Genomic DNA, 26,902 nt, shown 5'->3' with positions numbered 1-26,902 from the left:
GGCACAGGGTGGTCCAAGAATGTGGCATTTGTGTGATTCTATCTCTTTCCCCTTTTGAAGCTCACAGTTCCTGTCAGAGTATCTGGACCACCTGTTTAGACGTGAATGATTTGAAGCCAAGTTTCTGGTAGCTTTGCCAATAACCAGGAGGGCCACTCCCCCGAGGAACATAGCCGGAGCTGGACTGATTCCTGGGTGGTCCTAAGGCTTCACTGTGAGAGGCCCAGGGAGGGGGTGGTTGGTGTCAGACACCATCTTCCTAGGAGCAAGGAGGAGCCAGCTCTAGACACTGATAACAACCAGGACTGGGGGAAGATAAAACAATGAAAAAAATCCACTGACGCTCAGTTCCTGCTGAATTCACCTTTAGAACCAGTCATTGAAGGTAGTTACAAAACACATTTGAGGATTACAAACTTAGGTAGATAAAGCCAGAGAAGGACTGGTGTGTGTGTGTGTGTGTGTGTGTGTGTGTGTGTGTGTGTGATGCCAGAGTGAGGGAGAGGAATAGAAGAAACAACGACTCCTAGGACAACAACTGCTGAGTTTAAGGGGCCACTCTAAGGTGTTTGAGTTTCAGTCTGTGTGCACAAGAAGCACTTGAAGAGTTTTACCAAGTAGGGAGGTAGAAACTGGGCCTGCTCCTTAGAAACATCGCTGAGGTGACCGAATAAAAGATAGACTGAAGACAGGCAGGACAGGAGAGGAGACTAGCTGGGAAGCTGCGAACCACCTAGGCAAGAGAGGATGAACGCTTGTCCTGGAAGAGATATAAGAGTAAAGGAAGAGGCCCAGCTTCTGAGGACGAATTAGGGGTAAAAATACTCAGGCCTTCAGTGAACAATTTAAGGGAGGAGACAGTGGTTGTGTTGGGGACTGGAGGGTATATGTACGTAGGGAGGTGTTTTTGTTTGTGAGTGTGTGTGTGTGTGTGTTTGTATGTGTGTGTGTGTGTGTATGCATGTGTAGGCAAAGGGGATGGAGTAGATGCATGTAGGTCAGGGGCGCTGATGGTGCTGATGGTGCTGATGGTGCTGATGGTGCTGTTGGTGCTGGTGGTGGTGGTGGTGCTGCTGGTGGTGGTGGTGGTGGTTATGGTGGCAGTGGTGTGTGTGTGTGTGTGTTTGAACACAGAGATGGAGTGAAGGCAGGATTTAGAGAAATGAGGAGGATCCATCCTGGAATAGGGAAACACAACTAGTTTTGGGCTTAAGTTGTGCCAATCTTGAACTGTCTGTGCCATAATCAACATTTCCCAGATCATTTGAATATTAAAAACCAAACCCCAGAAAGCAATTTTCATTAACGTTACAGATATGCATGTGGTGACCAGAGACAGTGGGCCAAGTTCAGGACCAGACATGCTCACTTGCAAAAGGGTTGGGGAAAAAGGACCCACAAGGCAACCAAAGTGGAAACTCTTGAGTCTCCTGAGGAACTAGTGTCTCAGAGGTCACAAGACAAGAAGATTCACAAGGGAGGAACTGAGTAGCAGTGTTCAGTGAAGCGGACAGACCAGGTGGGCCAGTTCTGCACTGCAGAAGTAACTCACCAAGGGCGATTCTATGGGGCTGAAAGTCTCAGGGCCTTTATCAGACAAAAAAAGACAAGAAAGAGAAACAGTAAGCAGAGGGAGACTATGACTAAAGCAAGACACCCAGGGTACAGGAAGCCTGCCAGCATACATGGCTGATCTTGGCCAGCTAGTCGAGGAGGAGAAATCATAGACACAGAAGGGGTGGGGGGAGGCTGATAGGGTGAGGTAGGACATAGGTAGATACATTGACGTACAACATCAGGAGTGAGGCCTGGTGCTCTGAGGTGGGAGGATCCTGTGGGAAGGATAACTGTGCTGCTGGGTCTACTGTGGGGGAAAATAGGATGAAGAGTTGAAGGCCTGCTGGACTCAACTTCTAGATAAAGTAGGGATCAGCTAAGGTTGTAGATCTTGGATTTGTGATAGATTAAGCTTGCAGGATTGGGAAGCATCTCTGATGGTCTTAAAGTTCTGGAGAAGATGAAGGAATCTGAGGCTGTTGGAGAAATATAGCAGAAGGATCTGGATGAACTCAGACTGGCGAAAAAGACTACTAGCTCATATGATCAACCATGAGTTCCAAATGCCCAGGAAAGGAAGAAGGAAGCTCAGGAAGGGACTGACAGACCATGAAGATGCTTGTGCACAGAGGAACAGCATGTAGGGGTGAGGGAATGTGAATGTTGAAAAGGGGAGGCCACATAGGCAAAAGGAGGTGATTATAATGTGATGTCAGAGCCAGGTGATAGCAAGGTCCAGGTGCGGCCATGGGAAAGGAACACAGACATAGGGCGCTAGAGTTGGGAGTGAGTTTATGCTAAGGCTGGAGCTTTGGGAGATGTCCTTACAGGCTGGGAGGAGATGCCTTTGAAGACTACAGTCACCTCCAGGTGCAAGAGTAGTAGCATTTATTCATTGGGTAGCAACAGATCAGTCCATTAGTCCACAAATGTGGGATCTCGTCAAATGCAGGGTCTGCAGCCGGATCTCTCATTTTAGATATCTAGGACAGGAGCCTGGGAATCTGCATATTCGAGCTCCCCATTGGCTCACATGACCAGGCCAGTCGGGACGATTGGGCTGGGCAGAAGAATGGATGGAGATGGGTGCAAGTATAGGGAGAGGAGAACAGGAGAGGTATGGCTAGGTTAGACAGGGCATCCATGCCCTCAGGATGGGATGACAGAGGTAAGAAGCACTCTGGGGTCACGATTAGGCTATCACTGGGCTCTAATGATGACGGAGACACTGTCAGCCCCTGGAGAATTCTGCTGTGAAAAAAATAGCCAGTTCAATTGCTTGGTACTCTCAAGGGGCGGGCTGCTTATGTGCCTTTGAACAGGTAAGGGTTGAGTTATGTGTGGCTTTGGGTCCTTTATTGTCTGAGGAGCTGTCTCACACGTGAGTAAGGTAGTTTAATACTTGGTCAAACTCCATTCCCACTTTTTCCTTGAACACCTCCTTTCTCTGTGCCCTCACACTCCTGGTTCCCATGAACAAATGGTCAGTACCCACTGTCTCAGGGGTTAAGTACCCATTGCCACGGTCTTCGGTCTTGTCTTTTAGACTCATGAGAAAGTTTCAGGAATCTAGACCCGGCACTAGACTTGACACTTGTGTGGAGTGGACAGTGATCAGGGATGTGTGACGTGCATGCACCGAGGAAACCCCGTCTGCTCCTGTACTCTCCACATATACCCCTTACCTAAATCCCAGCGCTGAAACAACCGAGCATGGGCGGGATAGACCTGAATTGGAGCATCTGTGTCTGATCTGCGATCTAACCCATACTGTTCAGACATACATGTTCTCAGAGCTTCCGTTCTCTCATCCATTAGACAGAGACAATGCTACCCAGATCAAGCTGTCTCAGGGGCTCAGGAGGGAAAGCACAGGGGATGCCTGTAACCTGTGCTGAATCAACAGGCTGAGCCATGATCCTGGAGTCAGCATTGTCTAAACTCTACACTGGGAGCCTGGAATAAATGGGGCAGAAAGGAGGTAGGAGAGGTTAGGAGCTGCCGTCGAATTCTTTCCCCAGGGTTAGCACACTCACAGCCTCCATGTCCTCAGAGGCCCCTTACCTGTCCTGTGTTTTGATTTTGTAAGCACTGTGGTAATGGTGTATTTTTATACAGAGTCCTTCAAGGTCAGAGACCGCTTTGCACACAGGCAGACACATGACTAAGTTTTCTGAGTCGGATACTCAGAGTTAAGAAACAGAAACCAGAAATTTAATCACCCGACTCACAGTGCCCCGTGAGTCCCTGCAGAATGTGTGGGGATTGTTCGCTGACTTCCTTCCATTGGTCACTGAGGAAGTAGGCTCTCACTCCCTCCATGTTCACGAACCTGAGACATACAAGGTCATATGGAGATCACACAGGGGTCAGTCTTCCTGGAAATGCTGACAACTGAGAAGTCTGCCTCCCACACCCACCCAGACAGTGGGACTGTGAGGGGGCAGAAGCCTGGGTAGTGATACTTTTAGTCCCCCAAGTGCAGGAAGAAGGACTTTCCCTCATGCTGCCTGGGGTGATGACTGGGACATTCCTTCACAGAACAGAACATGGCCAAGCCCTGGCAGTGCAACGTAACACAACTCACCTGGGACATTGCTGACTTGTCGGTTCTTGGGCAGTGCCCCTGGGTGGGGCTGGGCCTTGGCATTTCTGACAAATGCCTGGCTGATGGAAGTTGACTGCAAGCTGGCTGCTCCGTTGTTCTTGGAGGAAGAACAGGCCAGAGAGTCACCTCTGTGAGCCATCAGTGTGCTATGTAGTGTCTACCATGGAGGGGGCTTGGGTGAGGTTCTGACCACTAGATTCAATGCCCTCCTCACTCCACCCTTCACTGGCAGGGTGTCTGTGATGATTCCATTACAGCTCATCCACGCCACAGCTCGGACCGCAGTCACCCACGCCACGGACAGTGCAGGGAAGAGTGTCAGTCGTGAAGTGTGAAGTGGAAAGGAAAGAAGACAGAAAGGCTATCCAGGGCTGTCCAGGGCTATCCAGGGCTATCCAGGGCTATCCAGGGCTATCTGGGGCTGTCCAGGGATATCCAGGGCTATCCAGGGCTATCCAGGGATGTCCAGGGCCATCCAGGGCTATCCAGGGCTGTCCAGGGCTGTCCAGGGCTGTCCAGGGCTATCCAGGGCTATCCAGGGCTATCCAGGGCTATCCGGGGCTGTCCAGGGATATCCAGGGCTATCCAGGGCTATCCAGGGATGTCCAGGGCCATCCAGGGCTATCCAGGGCTGTCCAGGGCTGTCCAGGGCTGTCCAGGGCTGTCCAGGGCTATCCGGCTATCCAGGGCTGTCCAGAACTATCCAGGGCTATCCAGGGCTGTCCAGCACGAATCTGTAATTCCATCTACCTGGCAGGCAGAGACAGGATACTAACTTGAACCCAGCCTTTTTAAGTGTACCTTAAAAATATAGCAAGACTCTTATTTTTCTCAATGCCTTTTTAACATCTAAAAAACCCAAATTTCTGTAAGGGTATGTACTTGTGTGGGAGTGTGTAAAGTGAATCTAGATATTCAGATAGCTTGAGAAGTCTTCCCGTCAGACAGTCTGAGAAAGCAAAGTCGCTGAGGGAGTGAAAGGGACTTTCCTATTTCCTTCAAGTTTTTCTAAGCTGGCTGATTCCTCCCCACAACAGATACCAATTGCTCTCATAATCAACTATAATGCACGCAATGTACCTTGCACAGTTCTAAGAGCCTTACATAAATTAACTCATTAGATTATGAAAATATCCCATGGAGTTGGCTGCCCGAATGCTTTACCTCTTCTATACAGAGTCCTTTCCCCATTTTTTTTTTTTTTTGGATTTGGTTTTTTGGAGAAAAAAACAGAAATCCCCCTGCCTCTGCCTCCCAGAGTGCTGGGATTACAGGCATGTACCACCAGCGCCCGGCCCTCTCCCCATTTTTATGATGAGGATCTCATCTAAGTTACTTTGCTGGCTATGAGCTCGATCTGTGTCTGGAGCATACCTTGAATTTGTGATCCTCCTGCCTCAGCCTCGTGAATATCTAGCCTGCACCACCAGTCCTGGTGACGCAAAAGTATTCTTGTCTCCTTCTCTGAGCCAAGGTCAGTTTCTTTCCAGGTATCAATCAGAGCAGAAGGTGAAGGAACTGAACTTTGAACAGAAGCCATGGGGCTCAGACTTTGTGCTCTTAACTGACTAGGTTGTAAGGTTTCAGGATGATTAAATGAACAATAACACTGCTTTCAAAACTGGACACATCTGGTTTTGAATCCTAGAATCTGCTACTGTGAATTTCTTCATGACTTCCTTACTTCTCAGTTTCCCCATCTATAACATGGTAACAATAGTCACATCCTTTGTGACACTCATGGGACAGCTACACATGACATCTTCAGTACTAGTTAGTGAGCATTCAACAATCTGTTTCTCCATTTGAATTGACCTCTTTGACACACTAATTTCATTGACTGTGTTTTGATGGATAGCCTGGCAGCATCTGGTGCTTCAAGCATGAGTGGAAACAGGGAGTTGAGAAACCAACAATGTGACCAAGAAGAAAGGAGATGCAGAATTAACACCTCGCTGGGGTCTGGGAGTCCCAGAGTCTTCAGCCCTTTTTTCCAATAAAGCACGAATATTGTACATCTGGCTCTGATGTAAGTGCTGGTGTTGGACCTCAGCACTGTGTACAAGAGACACACATTCCGTCACTGAGCTAGAACCTCATGATGCTAGACTCCTTGAAGATTCACTTTGCAGTTCCACATGCTACTCAGGCAGTTTAAACAGAACTTCTCTGCCCCCTCTGAAGAGCAAGGACTCCCACAGAGGGGTGGTGAAGGGCACCAAGTCAGGCGGTACAGTTTGGGGACCTCTGATCCCACCTATGTTGTGACTGGTCACTCGGCCTTTTTGTGCCCATATTTTCCCAGCTTTGAAACAGGCTTCATGACTCCTCCTTCGTGCCTCGTTGGATATCTGGAAAGACTGATGAGATGATACCAGGGAAGGTCTGAGCTCACGGATAGTAAACATAGCTGCTATTCACACATCAGTCTGTTTCTTCCCATGGGACATTTGATGCACACATGGAGAGCATGACATTCTAAGGATTACACTCTTTGCCTCCGACTCTGTAATCCTTTGGAAACTTTAGCACTGTCCAAATGGCCACCACCTAAGAGGAATGTCCCACACGAACTAGAATGTGCACGCATGCTCACCCCCACACACTGCTGCTGTAAATCTCTTCAAATTTAAACCTTAGTATGCTCAGGTAAGTGAACACTGCATCTGCCCTCTGAGTACCTCTACACAGGTCAGGGTGTTGCTGTCCTAGGGGAGCCTCTGGCTGCATCTCCTCCAGCTACCCATGTTCCTTCTGTTTCAGGACTAACCATCTCACCTCACTCCCTCCCACCCACGTGTCTCTCCATGGGGTAACTAACTCAGGGTTTAAACTGAACCCTTTCCCATCGGACGGCCATGTGCGGCACAGAGTTTGTCTACATTCATTCCTCTGATTTTCCGTAGTTAAGTGGATCTATACATACATATTATATGCATATCTGAAATCCCACCCTCTCCTTCTTTGTCACGGGCATCACTGGTCTCGTGACCGCAGCCTCTGAGTCCCACAGCACAGGATCCTCTGCCTGAGCCCTGTCCTTTCTCACAGTGGATCTGCACTGCTTCTCATAGGAAGTCCTGGTAACTGTTTTCACCTTCCAACCTCCCAGACTAGAAAAGCCTCCCGATGGGATACGAACAATGAATTTACTTCTTCAGTAATGTTCCAAATAAAAATGCTTACTAGAAGAGAAAAAAAATTAAGAAGGGAGGGCTATACAAAAGAAAAAGTTTAAGGCATTTGGAATTCCATAATTACCCAGAGGCATTTTTATTGTATTTCCCTTCTAAATATTGAATTAGTTAAGAAGCAAATTATTAAAAAAGACCAAGATAGTAAATGATAACCCTGTGTGGGGGTGAGTGTTTATAACCGCAGGGCTCAGGAAGCTGAGGCAGGAAGATCATGTGTTCAGGATAGCCTGGGCTACTTAGTAAGATTATATCTGGAAACAAACAGCAATGGAAGAGAGGGAGAAGGGGAAAGAGGAGGGGAGAGGGGAAGAGGGGAAGGAGGAAGGGGGAGGGGAAGGGGAGAGAGGGAAGGAGGGGGAGGGAGAAGGAGAGGAAGAGGGAGGGAGAGAGGGAGGAAGAGAGAGAGAGAGAGAAAGAGAGAGAGAGAGAGAGAGAGAGATGCAGACTTCGATGATGAGGACAAGTCCTGAAGCGACCGGGTCAAATGCGGACAAGCAGGTTTAAATGGACCTTTAATAGAAAATGAGCCAGTGTTGCTAAGCACATTTCTTTGACCCACTCACTATTCAGCAAGTACCGAGCAGGGCCCATTAAACCGTAGCCCTCATGCCGAGGTGAATTCTCTAGCCAATGTGGCAACGAGTAAACAGCTGTTCTGCCAGCCTCTTGGAAGCCGACTGCCTGCCTGCCCAGTTTACTAGACAGGATTGCCATGACGCCAAATCCATGGCCGGAACCTAGAGGGGAATGTTCTGGAAAATACTGCAAGCCTTCGGGCCATGGTCTGCCTCAGAGCTGATATGCCCGAGTCACTGATTGATTGTATATTAACTTCAGGGACTTCTCCCGCTCTTTCTGCAGCTGCGCATGCTCAGGTTTTTCTGGTTGGGCCTTGTCGTCGGCACAGCTGCGGGCGCCCTTGGTCCTTTTGTTTCTTGGTTGGGACTCTGCAATGCTGAAACTTCAGGGATCCTTCTCGCTTAATGTGCAGTTTGCCCAGTGCCTGCTGCAGCTGCCAGTCAACACATGATGTCATGGGACAGGACTCAACAAATTCCTTTGTGGATCCACAAAGTTGTGGATCAGCTCCTGGCCAAGTACTTCCTGACCGAGCTTCCTGCTCGGCCCTGAAGTCAGTAGAGCGCGGGTCTTTTCATAAGTTTGCTGCACCAAATTAGCTAAGCGCTTCCCTGTCTAAAACGTCAAGTAAAAGCTAGCACACAGCCTGAAGAAATATGAATCTTCAGACCGTTTATGGTACAACCAACACAGCATTCCATTTATTTAGCCTGCAGGGAGCTTTAGTTCGGAGAATAAGGATAAAAAGCCAAAGGACCTGGAGGTCTGGAGTTCATTTATTCATTTAGCAAAGTACTGGGTATTAATTCTATGCCAGTCCCCTTATTAAGAACAAAACAAAGGCCGATCCAAACAAGGCATACATTCTATAGAGCAATAAATATTAAACAGCAATAACAGAAACAAATGTATGATTAGCAACAGCAGCAAATACAAGAGGAGCAGGGGACTTGGTGCATGTGTAAGAGGGACCCTGACCTACGGGAAGAGCAGGACATCTGAGCTAAGACCTGCTAGTTAATCCACTTTCACATCAGCAACAAGGGGCCAGTGACACCCCCTTAGACCCACAGAAATGTAGGGAGAACGAACAGGGAACAAACTTTGAAAACCACCCAGCGTTCCTAAAACTAAGCGCATGTCTCCACGGCCAGGCCAGAGGCAGCTGTTTCCAGGCGTCTGCGTCTGTCAGCGAGCAAGGCATCGCTCCCGTGGACCGGAGACTTTGATCATTTCCCTTTCTCTGCCAGGAGCTGGGCTTGGGCAGATGAGGAGTGAACCTCATTCGTGCCTCCCACGTGAGCTTCAGCGACTCACTTAAGTGCTAAGACTAACTTTTCTGCAGTTCCAAATGGATCGGGAACAGGACCCGATCAGGGTTCAAAGCTTCTGAGGCTCGCCGAACAGGACAGCATTTGGGTTCTGTTCAGAACAGGCACCCCAAGCCATTACGGATTCCTGGTGCTTCTCAGTTCATTTCTTGGTAATAACTTTGGCCTTTCACTCTCCTTTGCACTGCCACCAGCCAAATGACAATGTGACAGTAAGACTAGTGTCTCCTGACCGGCGTCCACACCTTGGCTCCATAGTCTAGGTGCTGCCATTGAGGGCTCCTGAAAGGACTGTGTTCTGCATGCCTTCCATCGGTAGAAAGTTCTCATAGAAAACATTACAGCTCAACTTCTCATTTAAAGCTAAACTTCCCCATATGGAAAGAGACCCTAGAAAATTGATAGGAAAAGCTCTCACAGATGGAATTTTGTAATGGAAATATAAGGCTCCAGAGAGGTGTTTTTTTGACAGCTAACAGCACCTGTTGCTCTTGCGGAGGAACTGGGTTCGATTCCTGGCACACTCTTCATGGCTTTCTTAACTTTAGTTCCAGGAGATCTAACACCCTCTTCAGACCATCTTGTACTCCAGGCATGGTGCACAGACAAACACTCAATACCTGTAAAGTAGGATAATTCTCTTTTAAAAAAGGAAATATAAACGCAAACAGAAAAACAAGATTAGAAAACATGAAAATATAAGTAGCCTCATTTCTTCTAAGAGAAATGCAAATTGGAAATTACTTAAATTCATATTTTTACTTGATAAGTTGATGAAAATCCCAGAGTTAAATAACATCTGCTCAGGCTGGCATTTTCTGTCATTTCTAAATTGACATAATTCCTATGGAAAACAAATTGTCATTATTTACCACAATTAAAAACGCGTATACTCTTTGAATCAGTAATTTCTAATTGTGGAAATTTGTTGGATGGATAAACTTGCATATTTTATTTATTGCAGTATTCTTTGTTCCAGGTAAGACTTGGAAACAAGATAAATGTCCAGGAAGTCCGATGCCTTCTTCTTATATATCAGAGCACCAGACAAACACAATTTACATACATACATCAGACAAAGGCTCCATATACATAATATAAATGTGTCTTTAAAAGTTAAGAAAAAATGTATCTGGATGAGTTAAGGATGTGCTCACTTGGGAGATTTCTTGTTTAGCATGCACAAAAACCTAGATTCAATTCTCAGCCTTGCATAAACCAGGCACGGTGGTGCACACCTGTAATCCCAGCACCGACTGGAAGGCAGGATACTCATATAGTAAATTCCAAGCCAGCCTGGACTATATAAGATCCTTTAAAAAAAGAATGTCTTTAAAAAAGATGTCTTTAAAAAAAGAATCTGTAGTTGAGAAGTAGGAGGGACCAGCGGGAAGAAAAGGGTTAAGGGGGGGAGGTGAATATAATTATTATATTCATATATGAAAATTTCATAATGAAGCTCATAATTATTTTATATAATTAATAAATGCTAATAAAATAAATGAGAATGTGTCCTTATTCTTTTAACAATACAACCTAAATATATATGTAACATTTGCATTATATAAGGTATATAAGCTATAGAGGATTTGGATCACACAGATATATGTAAATAGCATACCATTTTCTATAAGGGACTTGAGCATCTATGGATTTAGTGTTTGTGGGTTTTCTTAGAGTGTTTCTTCATTTAGGTAGAGAGGAACAACTCTGTGTGTGTGTGTGTGTGTGTGTAAGAGAGAGACAGAGAAAGAGACAGAGAGAGAAAGATTGAGAGACAGGGACAGACAGAGAAAGACACATAGTTTTAATTTGTGGCGAATTAAATTAGGTGAATACTATCTAACCAAAAATTACTCTTTCATTCCATTAAACTGCACTTTTATTAATTTTTATTACCATGTGGTAATCCACACATATTCACGTAACATGAGTGGGAAGCATGTAATCACTGAAACATTCTTATGGCTTGAAGGGAAAAAAAAACTTGATAAAGAAAGGTAAGAGATCTCTGTAAAGTCTTACGAAATGGTATTCATATCTTTGAGGCCAGTCACTTGACACTTAACCAGACAGTTCTCATTTGAGCCTACAGTTTGTCAGAAGACAGTAAACAAAATAACCAAACCAAAACAAACCAAAACAAAAATGAAATAAAAGCTGCGGTGCGTGGAGCTGGGAGCTCAGCAGAGCTGAGCAGGGTTGGTCAGCTGCGGTCCAGGCCCGCTGATGGTGTGCTGTGACTGCCGTAGTGCAGTCTTGGGAGAGTTTAATATGGCGACTCTGTTGTTACACGTGGCTGTTTACGAGCTTGTGCCCACAGACAAGGCCAGAGCTTTTGAATATTGTGCGATAACGTCTTCTGCCGGCTTGGATTCAAAATCCACTGGAACAAACTTAATGTTCTGGAACCAGGTCACTTTTTAAAGGCGACTTCAAAGCAAAACAAAGAGGCTCTTTCAACAGTGACACGGGGGAGGGCTTAGGGGGGTTCTTGTGAAGGTAATATGTATACAAGTAAAGTTCCACTGTAAGGGAACTGTAGTTGTACTTAACGTTCTCTGGGCTCCACAGGTCAGGATGTCCCTTTCCCAGTCCAGATTCAGGACATTTTCTTCTCCTGTCTCTCTCTCTGCCCTCCCCAGAATGCCCATGGTGTTGGTTCGTTGATGGTGCTGCACAAACTGATAGGCTTTCCGTTGTCTTTCTTTTTTTCAAAAAACACAAAGATTCCTCAAATTTACAGATTTTTTTTTTTAATGCTTTGTTGTCAAAGTTGTCTGTGGATGTTTTCACTTTGGCCGTTCTTTAGCTGAAGAATCATTCGACTCGTTCTAAAGCTATATCCTGTTTACTTTCCTTGGCCTGTCCAGTTGCCCGTTTGTGGTGGCTAGTTTTGTCATTTTGAACACTCTAGAGCAGAGGGTGGTCCTCAGGCTGTGATGGCCCCTAGCCATAAACTTGTTTTTGTTGCTACTTCATAACTATAATTTTGCTGCTGTTGTGAATCATGGTGTAAATATCTGATATTTACATTATATCTGTATATATACAGGATAGCTGATATTCGACCTCTGGGAAAGAGTCCTTAGACAAACACACACACACACACACACACACACACACACACCCTCCTCCCCCAAAACGCACGGGTCAAGAGCCACTGACCTAGAGTCACCTGGGAAGAGGGAACCTATTTCTTCCATCAGATTGGCCTGTGGACATGTGGGAGAGGTATTTTCTTGATTAATGGTTGATGCGAAAGGACTCAACCCACCGTGGGTGGTGCCACCCCTGGGCAGGTGGGCCTGGAGTGCATAGGGAAACTGAAGAAACCTCGAGGGGCAAGCCAGAGAGCTTTGTTCCTTCACTGGCTCTGCTCCAGCTCTGCATTGAGCTTGGCCCAATGACGGACTGTAACGTGTAAGCCAAATAAACACTTTCCCAAGATGCTCTTGGTCATAGCATTCATTCATCACAGCAACAGAGAAGCAAACCAGCACACTGGGTAAATAAAAATACCTAGCCTGTTCCCAGTGGAGCCTCTGTCTTATCCATCTGATCCAAAGGTGCTCCTTAGATAGGCTCCCAGTGGCGTTGTACATACATAATCTTTTATATAGGCTGTATACACGTCCTTTGTTGGGTGCACGAATTGCTTATGCGCTTTGCCTTTTCATTCAGGTACGGGAGCTCTTATTGTCAGTTATGTTAATGAGCGGGTTTCCTTTGGAGTTAGTGCCTCATGTATTTAAGGAATCTTTACAGTTTGTTGTTTGGTTTTGCTTGATAATTTCTTTAGTGTTCCCGTTTCACCTTTTATATTTAGATCTGAAGTCCGCCAGGATTTGATTTGGGGTGTGGTGTGGGGTAGGCGTCTTGACTCAATGACCTAATATCCTTTCCTGGACTGTGTACTGTTTTCCCCCCCCCCCCCGCCCCTACCCCCCCCCCCCCCGCCGGTGTACACAGCAATCTTTGACATAAACCAAGCCACCAGATAGTGCAGAGGTGACTTTATAACTAGGTTTTGATAAACTGCTAGCATGTGTAGGCTCACGAAGCTATCCAGTTCTGCGTGCACGTCCCCCCCACTTGGCTTTTCTTGCGCACGTGTGAGAGTGATTGATTTGCCGGTTCCCTGGCTCATTCGCTGTGGTTACCTCGGTCTTTGTCCCATCAAAGCCTTTTAAATTGAAAGTCAGCCAGGTGTCTGCAGAGCGGCGGATCTGCTGCGTAATTAAATAACGCCGGGAAGGGGGAGGAGTGGACTAGGCGAGGCTGTCCAGTGGAGTGAGGTTCAGTAAGGAAGAGGCTGAGCTACACTTGAAGTCTAGTTTCTTGGGGGAGATAAGGGGTGGGGGGAAGTCAAAACTCTCAAATCCGGGCAGAGGAGAGCCAGACGAGGTCGCCGAATGTAAATGTCGCAGGGGTTCGGCTCAGCCTGGCGAATCGGCTGGGCGGGGTGGGGCCGCGAAGCCGCAAATCACCAGTTGAGGGCCAGAGAGCGCGCCGCCGGCTCAGAGCCGAGCCTGCCGCCGCCGGGCCAGGCAGCAGCCGGAGCGGGGCAGCCGTGCGCACCGGCCAGCCGCACTGGACCCTCGGCGGACGCCCGCGGACCATGAGCCCCCTGAGCTCCCGGAGCAGCTGCGGTGAGGTGCGGGAAGCCCGGCGCTGAACCGCAATCCCGGACCCCGAGCGCCGCGCAGGGAGGTGAGTGCGCCCGGTGCGTTCTTGCTGAGACGGCGCAGAGAAGTTCTTTAGAGGAAAGTTAGGCGTGGGGAAGAGCGCAGCCCGCGTCTGTTTGTACCCACGCCCGAACCCCCACCCTAGACGTGGGAGTGGGGGTGGCCAAAGTGAGGGATGAGACTTGTGCCCTCGGGGGTCCTCTGATCCTGGGACTCCCGGGGTGGAGCGTGGTGATGTGGGCCGGAGCATCCCCACCTACTCTTGGGCTTCGGGGGCGGAATCTTCCCGGGCGCTAGCTTTTGGACCCCTCCGGACCCCCTGCTAGTCCGGTCCCGTTTTGCCCAAGGCCGGTCTAAGCTGGGGAGACGTGATGGCCCAGACGCCTCTGCTGGAAGCCCGAGGCTTTCTCCACTAATCTCTTGGGAAGTTTGCAAAGAAAGTGAAGGAGCCTGCCCAGTAACTGTTGACAACATCTCCCTCCCTTCTCCTTCCCTTTGTTGAGAAAGAATGAATAGTTGGTTGTGTGCTTCCCCCTGAGTCGGAGAGGGGAAGGCAAAAGGAGGGAGGGAGGGAGGGACGGACGGACGGGGTCGCAGCTCATCTTCCTTTACTCGCTTAGTCTGTGGCCTCTGAGAAACTTTAATCAGGTGTAGACACTCATAGGAGGGCAGGTGGCAGAGGCCCCGGTGCTGTGGGGCAGGGTGTCACAGGTTTAAGGTTTAACGGTTGTTTGAGGCAAGGTGAAAAGGAGACTAGCCGGAGTCTAGTTTTTTTTTTTTTTTAGTTTTAGTTTTTGTGTTTTGTTTTTCCCTACAGCAGTTAGGGATGGAAAGTAGGGCCCCGAGTTCAGAGAGTCTTTTAAACCTTGACTCTTATCTCCCAAGGTTCCACAGACCTCTCTATGGCAAGTACACTGGCTCAGGGAAGGTCAGTTTGGAAGCTGATTATCTAATAATGTCCCCCCCCCCACACACACACACACCCCGGTGGAGGCGAGATCCTGAAAGGGGGCTCCATCAGGCCGAGGGGGAAGGGACCTCAGTCGTCGGGAGGCCCACTGGCTAAGCTGTTTGCCCACCCTCCAGTGTGCCAGGAAGCCTCCCCAGTATAAAGAAAATAGTTTAACATATGCCAAACACCGACTCACTCACAACTGTTGTTTAAAAGCCTGGCATTTTCAAGATGAGTAACCAAGATTTCAGTTCCTATTGATAAAGAAAGAACTGCTTTGTCAGATGGGTCCTAATCTTAAGAACCTTGCCCTGTAAATCCTTCGCTGTATTACTTGAAATACAATCCATGGAAGAATTATTCATACTTCAGTCGGTTGGCTAGACTTCATAAGGTTACTTCAAAAACAAAAGGATACCCTCGATTCCTAAAGCCAAGCACAAGTTCTAAGTGGATAAGCCAATTTTATCTGTGGAATAGTTCCCTCCACCCTCTCTGTCTGACTCTACAAAAAAGATGATAGAACTGCAGATTTGAATTGCAAATTCTCTGTCATGGCCAAGGTGAGGGCAGCTGAGGTAGTGTGGCATTTTCAGTTTGAAATAGACAAGTTCTTGAGGCCCTTCCGCCGGATTACCATGTGTGAGTGTAACTTGAAAACATATCCCATTTCAGAACACAGAGAAAACTTGAAGCAAGTGTGGCGGTTTGGTCCGTCTCTGCCTCAGTTTGTATTGTTTTGGTCATCTTCATAGTGAGGTCATCTTCAACAAGTGAGTTGGACAGAGGTCATAAACTTTTCAAAGCTCGGCAGCTGATGAAGAAGGCAGGCAGAAGGGAGGCAGCAAGGCTGCTGGAGTTTGTCAGGAAGCTCCCTCACACTCTCAGAGTTGCAGACTCTCAAACTTTCCTATCAGTGGATCATCTGACCTTTGTATGTATGCCAGGATCTGGCAGTAGAATCGGGTGGTCAAAGTCTTCACTGGTGTTTGTTTGAAAGCCTGTGCATGGTTCACTCGGAGTCTATGCCCTTTGGTGTCTTGGTCCTCTGGGTTTGGTGTGTTTATATCTGTTGTAGGTTGAAACACCTCCCTCCTCCTTGCTTGCTGTGCAAGCAAGTCATGAACTTCATGCATATGATTACATTTAATTTCCACAACAATCCATGAAGACAGGAATGTTAGCACTTTTCACGAATGACCCTCTGACTGTCAGAGTATGGTGTGACTTGTCCCAGACCTCTACTACTACACCAGAGGCAGGGTAGAGGTTGGAAGCAGTAAATACTGGCTCCAAGACCCTGGTTCTGGGTCATACACTCCCCCTTTTTGTTTTCAAAGACCAAATGGTACATAGAAGTGTATAAGGACACGTGGCCTTGGCACAGGAACATCTGCAAGTGAAGAGTAAGGAAGGCTCTGGACAGTTGTTCTTCCACTCATCCCCAGGCGTTTGCATTGGTTGCACTGGAATCCTTCCCCTGCCTGGAGCTGCCTTCAGATCTTCCCTTGCCTGGTCCCTTATCTTTCTCCCCCTCAGATCTCATGCCATTGTAAGCTCTTCAGAAAGACCCTCCCAGACCCGTGTAGCATAAAGTTATCTTTTTCTCCAGCCAGCATCTTTTAGCATTTCACTCTGTCTTGTTCTGTTTTGAATTCTTTGGGGGTACTTACCACTTGGGTGTTGCCTGGTTTATTGTCGTGTTTATGTGGACTCCCTATGCCTCCATTCAGGCTTCTTGAGAGCAGAGCCTTATGATAGCTCCATTTTTAGTGCTCTGGAAGCCCTCACAGAAAGTGCATCAAGTGAAGGAACATTATTCCTCTGAACTGGGGAAATGAAATTGTACTACCAGGATATATGTGTGTGTGTGTGTGTGTGTGTATGTGTGTGTGTGTGTATGTAGAGAGAGAGTGTATATATATATATGTATATTTAAAATTCTATGTGCATTATGGTGTTTTGACTGCATATATGTCTGTATGAAGGTGTCAGATTCCCCTGGAACTGGAGTTACAGACACTCATGATCTGCATTGTAGGTGCTGAGACTTGAATCCAGATCTTCTGGAAGAACTATTAGTGCTCTTAATTACTGAGCCATCCCTCCAGTCCCCCAACATTTACTCTTACTGTAAGCTTCCTCTATAAAATATTAACCTGGTAATGTCTAGATCACCTCATATTGTTTGTTTTTATTTTGAAAATCTAGTACAGTGTCAGCCATATTTGAGGCCTTGCACCATTTGATTCTGTTACCCAGGTGGACAATTTAAGTGAAAGATGGTTGCCACCCAAGAGAATCCCCAATGCTGTCTTCTCAACCCTGGGTCCAGACTGGGTCCAGTGCCATAGAGCTTTAAAAATGTGGATGTGGTGTCCTCTCCACAGAGATTCTGACTTTAGCATCTGGGCTGTGATTGAGCTGCACTATAAATAATCCTACAGGATTCTTACACACAACCAGGCTGGGCCATGGGCTTTTTGTGTCTTCAGAACATATTCTCCACTTTGGTCCTGAGAGGCTTGAGTCAGCCATGGTGAGAGGTAGGGACGCAGTTCATGTTCTGCTGATGGTTTCTGGTATGCGGGAGATACCCTCACATCCGCCATCGTAGGCGGTGCTACTAAGTGTTCCAGCCTGTGCCCTTCGTGTTGATGGCTCCTTCTGGAACCATGCTTCACACAATGGACTCTAACCTCTGTCTACACTGAACTGGCCTCTGGTACCTCACGCACAGTTCCAGTTGCTCCTCTTCCTCCCTCACGGACCCCTTCTGAAACCTCTTGTTGTGCTATAGCATCATGCTGTCTTCCCATGGTCATGGCCATGGCTTCCTTCCTTCCAGCTTGGGACCTCGAGCCTCTAATGACTCTAACGTCCTGTCCTTTCTCTTGGCCACTCCCTGAAGTTCTTCATTGTTCCTCATGGTTTACTGCCATCTGTCTCAGTGATGCCCCTGGCTTCCTTTTTCAGGATTACCAGAGCCACCTACCAAGGTACAGACCAGATCTCTCTGGTACAGGTCTTCCCTGGCACTCACCAGACAAGTCCAGGCACCTTGGCAAAGCCTTTAAGACGCCATGTCCTTGTCCTTGTCCTAAGCTGTAGGTCTTTCAGGGAGCGTTTCTCAGCTTCTCAAGCCATAAGCCATGGCCCGAAAGTGTTCAGTGTGTGTGGGTGCTTCCATACCTTCATGTCTCAGGTGTCACAGTGTCCTCTTAGAGGGCTCTTCCTGATACAGTCAATATTTGTCTCTTGTCTTCTCTCCAGTCTCTAGGACTACTTCCATTAAAAGTAACTGTTGTTCCTTCCAACATGGGGGTTGCTATTGAGAGTTCTAGGCTGGAGCTCTCTGTATCTTATATATAGTGGTACTTAAATGTTTGTCAAGTTAAAAGCAGGAAAGAAGACTTTAACAGACTTTGTCATCAGAGAGTAAGTTGAGATTCAGGGTATGCGAGAAGGCATTTTAGAGTCTTATGCGCGCAATCTCAAACTCAACTCCAGTTCAAACTTGGATGTGCAGAGAGAAACCAAAGTCACTTGTGCTCCCCTTGGCTGCTGGACATAGACTTGATCAACAGTGTGGCCTTTACACATGAAGATGTTTTGGATAGTACTAATGGTGTATGCTGTGTCTCTCTCTCCCTACAAGTTTCTTTGAGATGGTGCAGGCCTGTCAGTTTTGAAGGAGGGTAATGATAGCTTGAACAGAGGCAGTTCACAGCTGTGTGGATGGGTGGTGGGTGGGAGTGGGGTTGGGGGCTGCAAGTTGGTTTGCATCACTAGTGGTCAGGTAGAGGGCTAGGAAATTCTGATTTTTTTTTTTTTTTTTAATAACAATGATTAACATTGAGTAAGTGCTGACCGAGTGCCAGGAACTGGCTAGGACGGGAGGGCCCCTCCCAGGACTCACCACCCTGTTTTTCTACATCCCTTCTGAGCCAAACTTTCTATGTGGTCTCACATGCAGCAGACAAGCTTCTGAATTATCAAGGCTGGCAAAGAACAGAGGGCAGGGTTAGGACTCCATTTTTGAGTACAGTCTACCCGTACACGGCTCTCAGAGTACAAGGCTCTCAGAGTACACGGCTCTCAGATGCCTTAGCAGTAGATTTGTGTGGCTTCGCATACAAAGTGTGTTTCCCTTGTCAACTCTTTATCTCACCACCACCTATGAAAGCTCACAGACTTGTCATTAAGCCAAGTCTACAACACCCAGCTTTGCAGGGGTGCTGTCTCTTCAATCTCTTTTGTCCTGATCATTGCAATGGAAAGGCTGGTGAATTGAGAACTGAGCACTGTGAGTTCGAGGATGGGCTGAGGACTTCAGCTGTCCCATGGTCCCATCCCATGGTGATGAGCAGATCCTCGTAGGCAATGCAGATCATCTTCTGGGACTTTAGGTATCCTTTTTTATTTTATTTTATTTTATTTTATTTTTTTTAACTAGGGCTCCTGTTTGATGTGTATGTTGGCCTTGATGGGTCTTGTATAATTTGGCTTGGGTCAAACTCTAGTTTAGTTTGGAGCCTAAGCATTGTTCGGGAGAAATGACAACCAGCTACCCCTGGGCACAGTTGTTAGAGCTGCTGCCACTACCTCCCTGGCCTTTTTCCTCTTTTGCTGTGTTCCTTCCCTACTTTCTTATTCTTTCTCCCTAACCTTTTTCTTCTTCCCCGACTTTAACATGGCTACACCCTTGCTGCCGGCTGCAGGCTCCAGCCTCCTCTTGGAAAGAGTCTACAGGGTGTTACCACCTGGTGGCTTCCTGATGGAACTGAGCCTGATGGTGCATGGAAGAGAGGGCTACCCCTGACCTCTGACCTCTGACCCTGCCTTGGTTAATTAGAGTTCAGCGATTTATTTATAAGCCTCAAGCCTTTGCCAGAAAGGCTGCCCTATCATTGTGGGTAGCACAATTTTGGTCTGGCACTGCAGAAATTCCAGCAGCTAAAGAATTCCAACCATCTCTGACCATTTCATCATTTGCTGGGTGGTGTATCAGTGTAGCAATTATCTGACCGTTTACAGTATTTTCCCCGGTGTTTATTGCCTTTGATAACAGTCTTTTCCCCCTTAATTGTGTCCTCCCCTTCAGTAATGATAAAATGGCTTCCATGCCTCTAACAACCTGGGGTTGTGTTCACCTATTTGGATTTGTTGCCCATCCAGCTGAATTTCTCTACAGAATCCTGAAGGAGAGAAAGATAGAGACAGAGACAGACAGACAGACAGACAGACAGAGAGAGAGAGAGAGAAGGAGAGGGAGAGGGAGAGAGAGGGAGAGAGAGAGAGAGAGAGAGAGAGAGGTTCCACTAGTGATGCCTTTAGACAGTATTTACTTTTTTCTTTCTTTTTTTTAAAGATTTATTTGCCAGGCAGTGGTGGCACACACCTTTAATCCCAGCTCTTGGGAGGCAGAAGCAGTCAGATTTCTGAGTTCAAGTCCAGGCTGGTCTACAGAGTGAGGTCCAGGACAGCCAGGGGTACACAGAGAAACCCTGTCTTGAAAAAACAAAAGATTTATTTATTGTTATATGTAAGTACACTGTAGCTGTCTTCAGACATTCCAGAAGAGGGCGTCATTATGGATGGTCGTGAGCCACCATGTGGTTGCTGGGATTTGAACTCAGGATCTTCAGAAGAGCAGTCAGTGCTCTTAACTGCTGAGCCATCTCTCCAGCCCCCCAGTAGTTACTTTTTGATGTCTCCTGACTGTTTCCAGTTTCTTGTATCTGTTTTACCTTTGTCCTTCCCTCTCTTTTTCCCTCCTCAGAGTTAAGAATCATGGCTGCGGGAAAATTTGCAAGCCTTCCCAGAAACATGCCTGTGAATCACCAGTTCCCTTTGGCCTCGTCCATGGACCTCCTGAGCAGCAAGTCCCCTCTCGCTGAGCGGCGCCCAGATGCCTATCAAGACGTGTCTATACACGGCACCCTTCCACGGAAGAAAAAGGGCCCTCCTCCCATACGGTCCTGTGACAGTGCCAGTCACATGGGTACCCTCCCTCACTCCAAATCTCCACGACAGAGCTCACCTCTGACCCAGGACATCATCCAGGAAAACCCGCTGCAAGGCCGGAAGGGGGAAAGCTTCAGCTTCAGGTAACTAACTACCTGTCATTTCCTGAGTGACAATCGTCTTCCTCAAGGGCTTTATGTTAAATGTATGGAAAGCTGTATGAGTCCCACCTTTCCTTTCTCTCTTCCTTCTGTCCATCCTTCCTTCTGATGTATGCTAAGCCCGGAGTTCTCAACACCAGAAGGAAGGATGGACAGAAGGCCCCGGGGCTTTATACCTGTGAGGTCAGTGCTCAGCCACTGACCTGCATCCGTGGCCCTAGAGAATAGCGTGGCCCCTGTAAAGTCATCCCTGCACCTAGCAGTCACCAGCTGGTCCAGCCAGTCCAATTTTACCTTTTCTTTATTTCTCCCGCTCTTCCCTCCTTTAGTATTAGTGAAGTGAACCTCAAGTCTCATTTTTCTAATAAACTTATTTTATCTAAACATATTTCTACATATGCCCTTTGTATGTAACCACAGCATAAGCACGTTCTTTTAAAAAGAATTTCTTATCATCTAATATTTGAGATTTAAAATTCTAACTTGCTGCAATAAGACCCTTCAAAGAAAACACATTAAAAAAAAAATCACAGTACTGAATTCTGAACTATGTCCGTTTAATTCTGCAGCAATGCCAAGGCATATATAAGTTAGGATCCTCATTTCCTTTAGTTGTCAATAGCCAGAATAAAATTTTTGTGTGGCTGCATTACCAAATCACTTTATGGCATTGCTGGGGGAGGGTTTGTTCCCTCTACTGAAGGCCAGGGCTTTGGGTAAGGAGCCCTACAGCTGTAATGCTGCTGGGTTCATCATGGCTGGGCTGTGATTGGCTTCTGCTTCTTAGAGTCAGTTTGGGAACTGTGCTCCGTTTCCTGTAGCAGCATGTGAAGGTATCAGGTAAAGAGCAGGGCAGTTCCTGCCCTTATCTTTCTTGTTATCCAACCTTATAGCAAAGAAAGCTACTCTGATCCTGGCTCACTTTTTTGGTTCTATCTATGTATTGAATACCTATGTTCAGCAAAGTATATTGATTTTTAGAGGCCCCCGGGTTTCAGTAGGAAAATTCTCCCCCAGTCCTTTTGAGTACTTAAAGGGTTGGTCCAGCATTGAAGATACTCTATCAGCCAGAGTATTACAGCAATCGCTTTCATCCTTTTGCATCTGAAGCAACTCCTTTTCTGAAATGCACTTCAGTGAGAGGTCAGATACAAGTAATTAAGTAAGACAACTGAAAACTAAATGCTGTAGAAGAAATAGGTTGACATGCCCGCTCCTGTGGCCATGGGCGGTTATTGCTTTGTATTTGTAAAGGTCTTTAAAAAGGTGATCATTTTGGATCTAAGATGACTACTTAATGAGCATAGGTTCTCTGAAATCGAAGAGCTGGAGCTGAGAGCAAGTTTGGCGTGTTTGCATGCCCCGAAGAAAGCTGGTGTGGCCTGTAACTGCTGTAACTGGGAGTGGGTTGAGAAGCGAACAGTAGGTTAATTGGGAGGCAGGGGAGTTAGGCAGACAAGAATGAAGCATCGATTTTAGTTTCACAGTAAGAAACTAAGAGGGAAACAGGTGAAGCCCACATATTCTCCGCAGACAGTATTTAGAAAGTCCCAAAGTGTTTCTAAGGTCAGATCTCAAATGCTTATCCTGGGGACTGGAAAGCCATGGACCACCTCTGGGAAATCCAGATGTGTAGCTTCCTAGCATTAAAGAGCCTTCAGGCAGCCTGCTGCTGAAATGAACAGATATAGAGTTGGGGGAGAGGGGATGGATGTTTTTTGTCAGTATGACATCATTGGCATCCAGTAGGCAAGAGTGAAGAAGATGACTTCGAGAAGCAACGTCAGTCAGTGTCAGGCTGAGAGATGCAGACAAACTGGCTGTTACAATTGGCTTATTGGGTAGCACATTTTCTTAACTAATCTCTTGAGCTAGGTATCTACTGGGTACCAGACACAGACAGCGCACAGAGCCACACCTTACAGCTGTGAGGTCCTCCCTGACCAAATGCCAGTGCACACAGGAGAGGACTGGAGAGCAGGGGCCACTGGGCAGGAGGTAACAGTGGAGTCTCCTCCTAGCTCCAGGAAATTCTTCATAAACACCCACAGCGCAAACTGCCAACCTGCCTGGAGTTCAAAGCTCTTTTATTGGAAAATCGACTTGGACAGAGGTCAGAGCTCATATCAGAGGGTGGTGCGAGGCCTCAGTTTGAAGTCCTGGCTGCAGAAGAATTAACAAGTCCTGCCGACCTAGGGCTTGCTTACTGTTCACGGCCTCACGAATCTAAATTCATGCTTTTTCTTCACTCAAAAGCTCATTGAAGATAAATACAAGAAGTACCAAATGTCTATCCCGCACACATCACACAGAGCGGGAGGCTGTGTGTGTGCCAAAGGCTCATGAAGTCTGACCAGTTTAGACTCATTATCAACAGATGCATTTTTCCAATATGTTTCTTTAAAAAAAAAAAAAAAACAGAAGCCCCTGAGCACACGCCCCGGTGCATAGCCGAGCTTGGGGAGAAGGGATGGTGCTCGCTGGCCACCCCCCAGACACCATGCTCCACAGCCTCCATGGCATCGGTGCTGCTGTCTACACTCCTGAGCTGTCTGCTTGAATGAAAGAGGGAGTCTCCCATCTAACACCCTGACACCTCAGACATCAGCTTTGGGGAGAATAGAGTCTCAGTTGCCAAGAGTCAAGTTACACTTCTCTTTCGTAGACCATATCTCTTGGCTTTCTTGTTGTCTTGGCTGCCCTTGGATCTACTTGTGGTTTTGAAAAGTGGCCAAAGCCAGAAGCCAGAGAGAGAGAGGCCTTACGCCTGTTGCTTGATGTCACAGGGGAGCCTTTGTTCCTGATGCACAGCCAGGCTTCTCCAAGAGGCCTGCAGACAGGATTTCCTTTGACATCAGCGTCGTTAGGTTGCTGTCCCTTTGATTCATTTGTCTTCATGGATGGATTTGTGTTTGGATCTAGAACTCTCCTTGAGCTGAGAGCGGCCCAGTTCCTGTAGGGATGTCTGTATTTCCAGGATAGCTTAGCGATCAGGGCACGGGCCCTTTTCCTGCCTGTGAGTATGTGAAGGCAGACATTCCTGGGAACAGCTGTGAGGGACTAATTCCTTCCCATCTTGTGCTGTGGACACATGTGGCAGGACAATGTGGGGTTTCATGAGTTTGCATGAAGGATTGTGACTGACTCGGCACAAGTGTTATCGCTGACAATGGCCACAAAATCTGCACCATTATTTCTGGTGAAAACCAGCTTGCTTTCCCAGGCAGCAATTAACCCACTGCCACTACCTAGCTCTTCAGAGAGGTGGAGTCGGGGGATCAAGCCCAGGATTCATGCAGATTTTTCTCTGAAAATCATTTCAAACACCTGACTTGGGCTGCCAGTGCCCTTGCTGAAATAGTCTCCAACTATGACTTTCTCCTCGACAAAGCTAGATGCTGCCCCAGACATGTCAGTGTAAACCAGAATGATTGGATCCAGAAGTTCTGCGGTGCAGGGGACCGCATGCAGGTGCCTATAGTTTACACATGTCACACACACCTGCAGGTGGCAGGCTCCCCGTATGCAGAGGGAAACTGGCTTTTGAGTTTTAAGAATATATTTAGTAGATTAATAGATGCTATTTAATAAAAGGTCCTTTCATTCGATGACGAGGGTAATGTTGACGTTTTAACAGCTCTGAGCAGAAGAGTGTCTCTAGAGAAGAGTAGCCAGTGGGTGGAGTTTTTCTAACATCTGGAGGCACCTTCTTCTTGTGGGTCAGTGCAGCTGTTGTGAATGGGCTAGTGGTACCCCAGAAATGGTACATGGCCTGGCTCTGGTAGTGCCTGGTGTGCTGAAGTTAGAGGCAGCTGGGTCAGAGGTGCGCCTGGTCCCCTATCTTACACAGTTCCATCTTGAAGGAGACCAGAGAATATGCTGTCTGGAGGTCTACCAGCTGCCTGATGGTGGTACTGAATTCTGTACTGACAAGAAACTGAGGGGCCTGGGATCTGTGGATTCCCAGCTGTTCTGGGAGAAAGGAAAGGTTTTTTTTTTTTTTTTTTTTTTTTAACTGATTGTAAAACCACAACCAAGAAAATATCCAGAGAGTGACAGGACACAGTCCTTGTCTAGTCGGGTTTCTTAGGTCTCACCCCTCCCCCACAGCAGACCTGCTCCAACTCTGGCTTTCTCCAGCCTCACCCATGCTTAACTCTTAGTTGTTTATCTCCCACAGTATCTGCTAAGGCACACTGTAAATAGATCCACAGCTATGCTAGTGAATCTTCCAGCCATCCCAGCCATATGCACACCAGTGAATTCCTGGTTGCTCTTGGTCACTGGGGAGAAGAAATGTCTTGTCTTCCAGCATTGTCTTCCAGGGACCTGGACTGGGTGGCCTACACCCCCTGGGGTCACAGCCATCCTGTAGGTTGTAACAGTCATCACCCAGTCTAGCCTATAGAACTGGTAGCAAAATTTCAAGCTCTCTCTCTTTAGGTGCCCCAAAGACAAGTTCATATCGCCTCGTTGAAGGGTTGTGCTTAAATGCACATGTAAACTATGGAGGACTGAGGAACTTTCTAGCCTGTGAGATCTATAGTTCCAGAGTCCCCTGCAAATAGATATCAGATCAGAGTGACTCTTGTAGTCAGAATATGCCCTCACAGGGATGAGCTAGAGGCCTTCATTCAGATCCCCACTTCTGCCACGTATCAGCTATGTGGCTGGGGAAAATTTTAAATTATGAAATTGGTTTGAAAATAGTCCATCCTGGGGCATGCTGTGATGGTTAATTGGTCCCAATGTGTCCCTAAACATCAGCTTTCTAGCTTTGGCAGCGAAGCCCGGGCCACCCGCTGGGCACCTGCTTTGAGTAGGTCAGACACTCTTGGCTCTCACCTAGTCTCTGGTAGACAATTCTTTGACTGCTCAGCTCTCCTGGAACCTGACCCTGAGGATCACTGGGAAGTTCACGTTACCCTGATTATCAGAGCTGCCAGGGATCTTGACATAGATCCCAGCAGCCAGACCTGGTAGCCTTGTGGCATTAGGTACACTATTTTACTCTTCAGAATTACCACCACCTTATTGGGTAGCTCAAAGTCAGTATGGAGGAGGAGGGGCTCAGACTGGTTGATTTCCTTCCTTCCTCCTGGAAGGCAGAGCAGGGAGGCTCCTAATCCCCCGGTGTAACCAGAGAGCACGTCCCTTGCCTGCAGCTATAGTAGGAGAAAGTTTCCCAAGTATTGATGGTGTCCTGCCAGGATTCTGTTGTCTAACTCTGACTTTACAGCAACACGCCTCAGCTGAAACTCCCTGTTTGACCGTTGCATTCATACACTGAACAGGGCCTGGCTGTCCCGGTGGATGGAAGCGGGCCCCCTCCTGATTGTTCTTATACTTAATGTTAGTCTGCTGTTCATTCCTCTGTGCATTTTTTTTCTATATTCTTTGTTTACATTCCAGATGATTTCCCTTTTCCTGGTTCCCCCACTCCCAATAAGTCCCATAAGCCCTCTTCCCTCCGCCCATTTCCCCAATCACCCCCCTCCCATTTCTCTGTCCTGGTACTTCCTTACAATGCTGCATCAAGCCTTTCCAGGACGGGGCCCTCTCCTTCCTTCTTCTTGGGAATCATTTGATATGGTAATTGTGTCTTGAGTATTCAGAGCTTCTGGGCTAATATCCACTTATCAGTGACTGCATTCCATGTGTGTTCTTTTGTGATTGGGTTACCTTACTTAGGATGGTGTCTTAGTCAGGGTTTCTATTCCTGCACAAACATCATGACCAAGAAGCAAGTTGGGGAGGAAAGGGTTTATTCAGCTTACACTTCCGCGTTGCAGTTCAACACTAAAGGAAGTCAGGACTGGAACTCAAGCAGGTCAGGAAGCAGGAGCTGATGCAGAGGCCATG

General features: G+C 47.2%; 1 protein-coding gene across 2 annotated transcripts in view; it reads left to right on the top strand.

The window, feature by feature from the left end:
- Nucleotides 1-13,802: 13,802 nt before the first annotated feature.
- Bcar3 (BCAR3 adaptor protein, NSP family member) overlaps nt 13,803-26,902 on the top strand; it is a 109,134-nt gene continuing 96,034 nt past the window's right edge. The window contains exons 1-2 of one of the 2 annotated variants that reach the window (XM_052179318.1): nt 13,803-13,985; nt 20,695-21,022. In XM_052179318.1, coding sequence (XP_052035278.1) covers nt 20,706-21,022 — 317 coding nt within the window. In that variant the 5' untranslated portion in view covers nt 13,803-13,985; nt 20,695-20,705. Of the gene's footprint in view, nt 13,999-20,694; nt 21,023-26,902 lie in introns of both variants that reach the window. The other variant, XM_052179319.1, reaches the window with a different exon arrangement.

Source organism: Apodemus sylvaticus, chromosome 4 (genome assembly GCF_947179515.1).
Source record: "Apodemus sylvaticus chromosome 4, mApoSyl1.1, whole genome shotgun sequence".
NCBI lineage: Eukaryota > Metazoa > Chordata > Mammalia > Rodentia > Muridae > Apodemus > Apodemus sylvaticus.
This window is presented reverse-complemented; position numbering and strand designations above follow the sequence as displayed.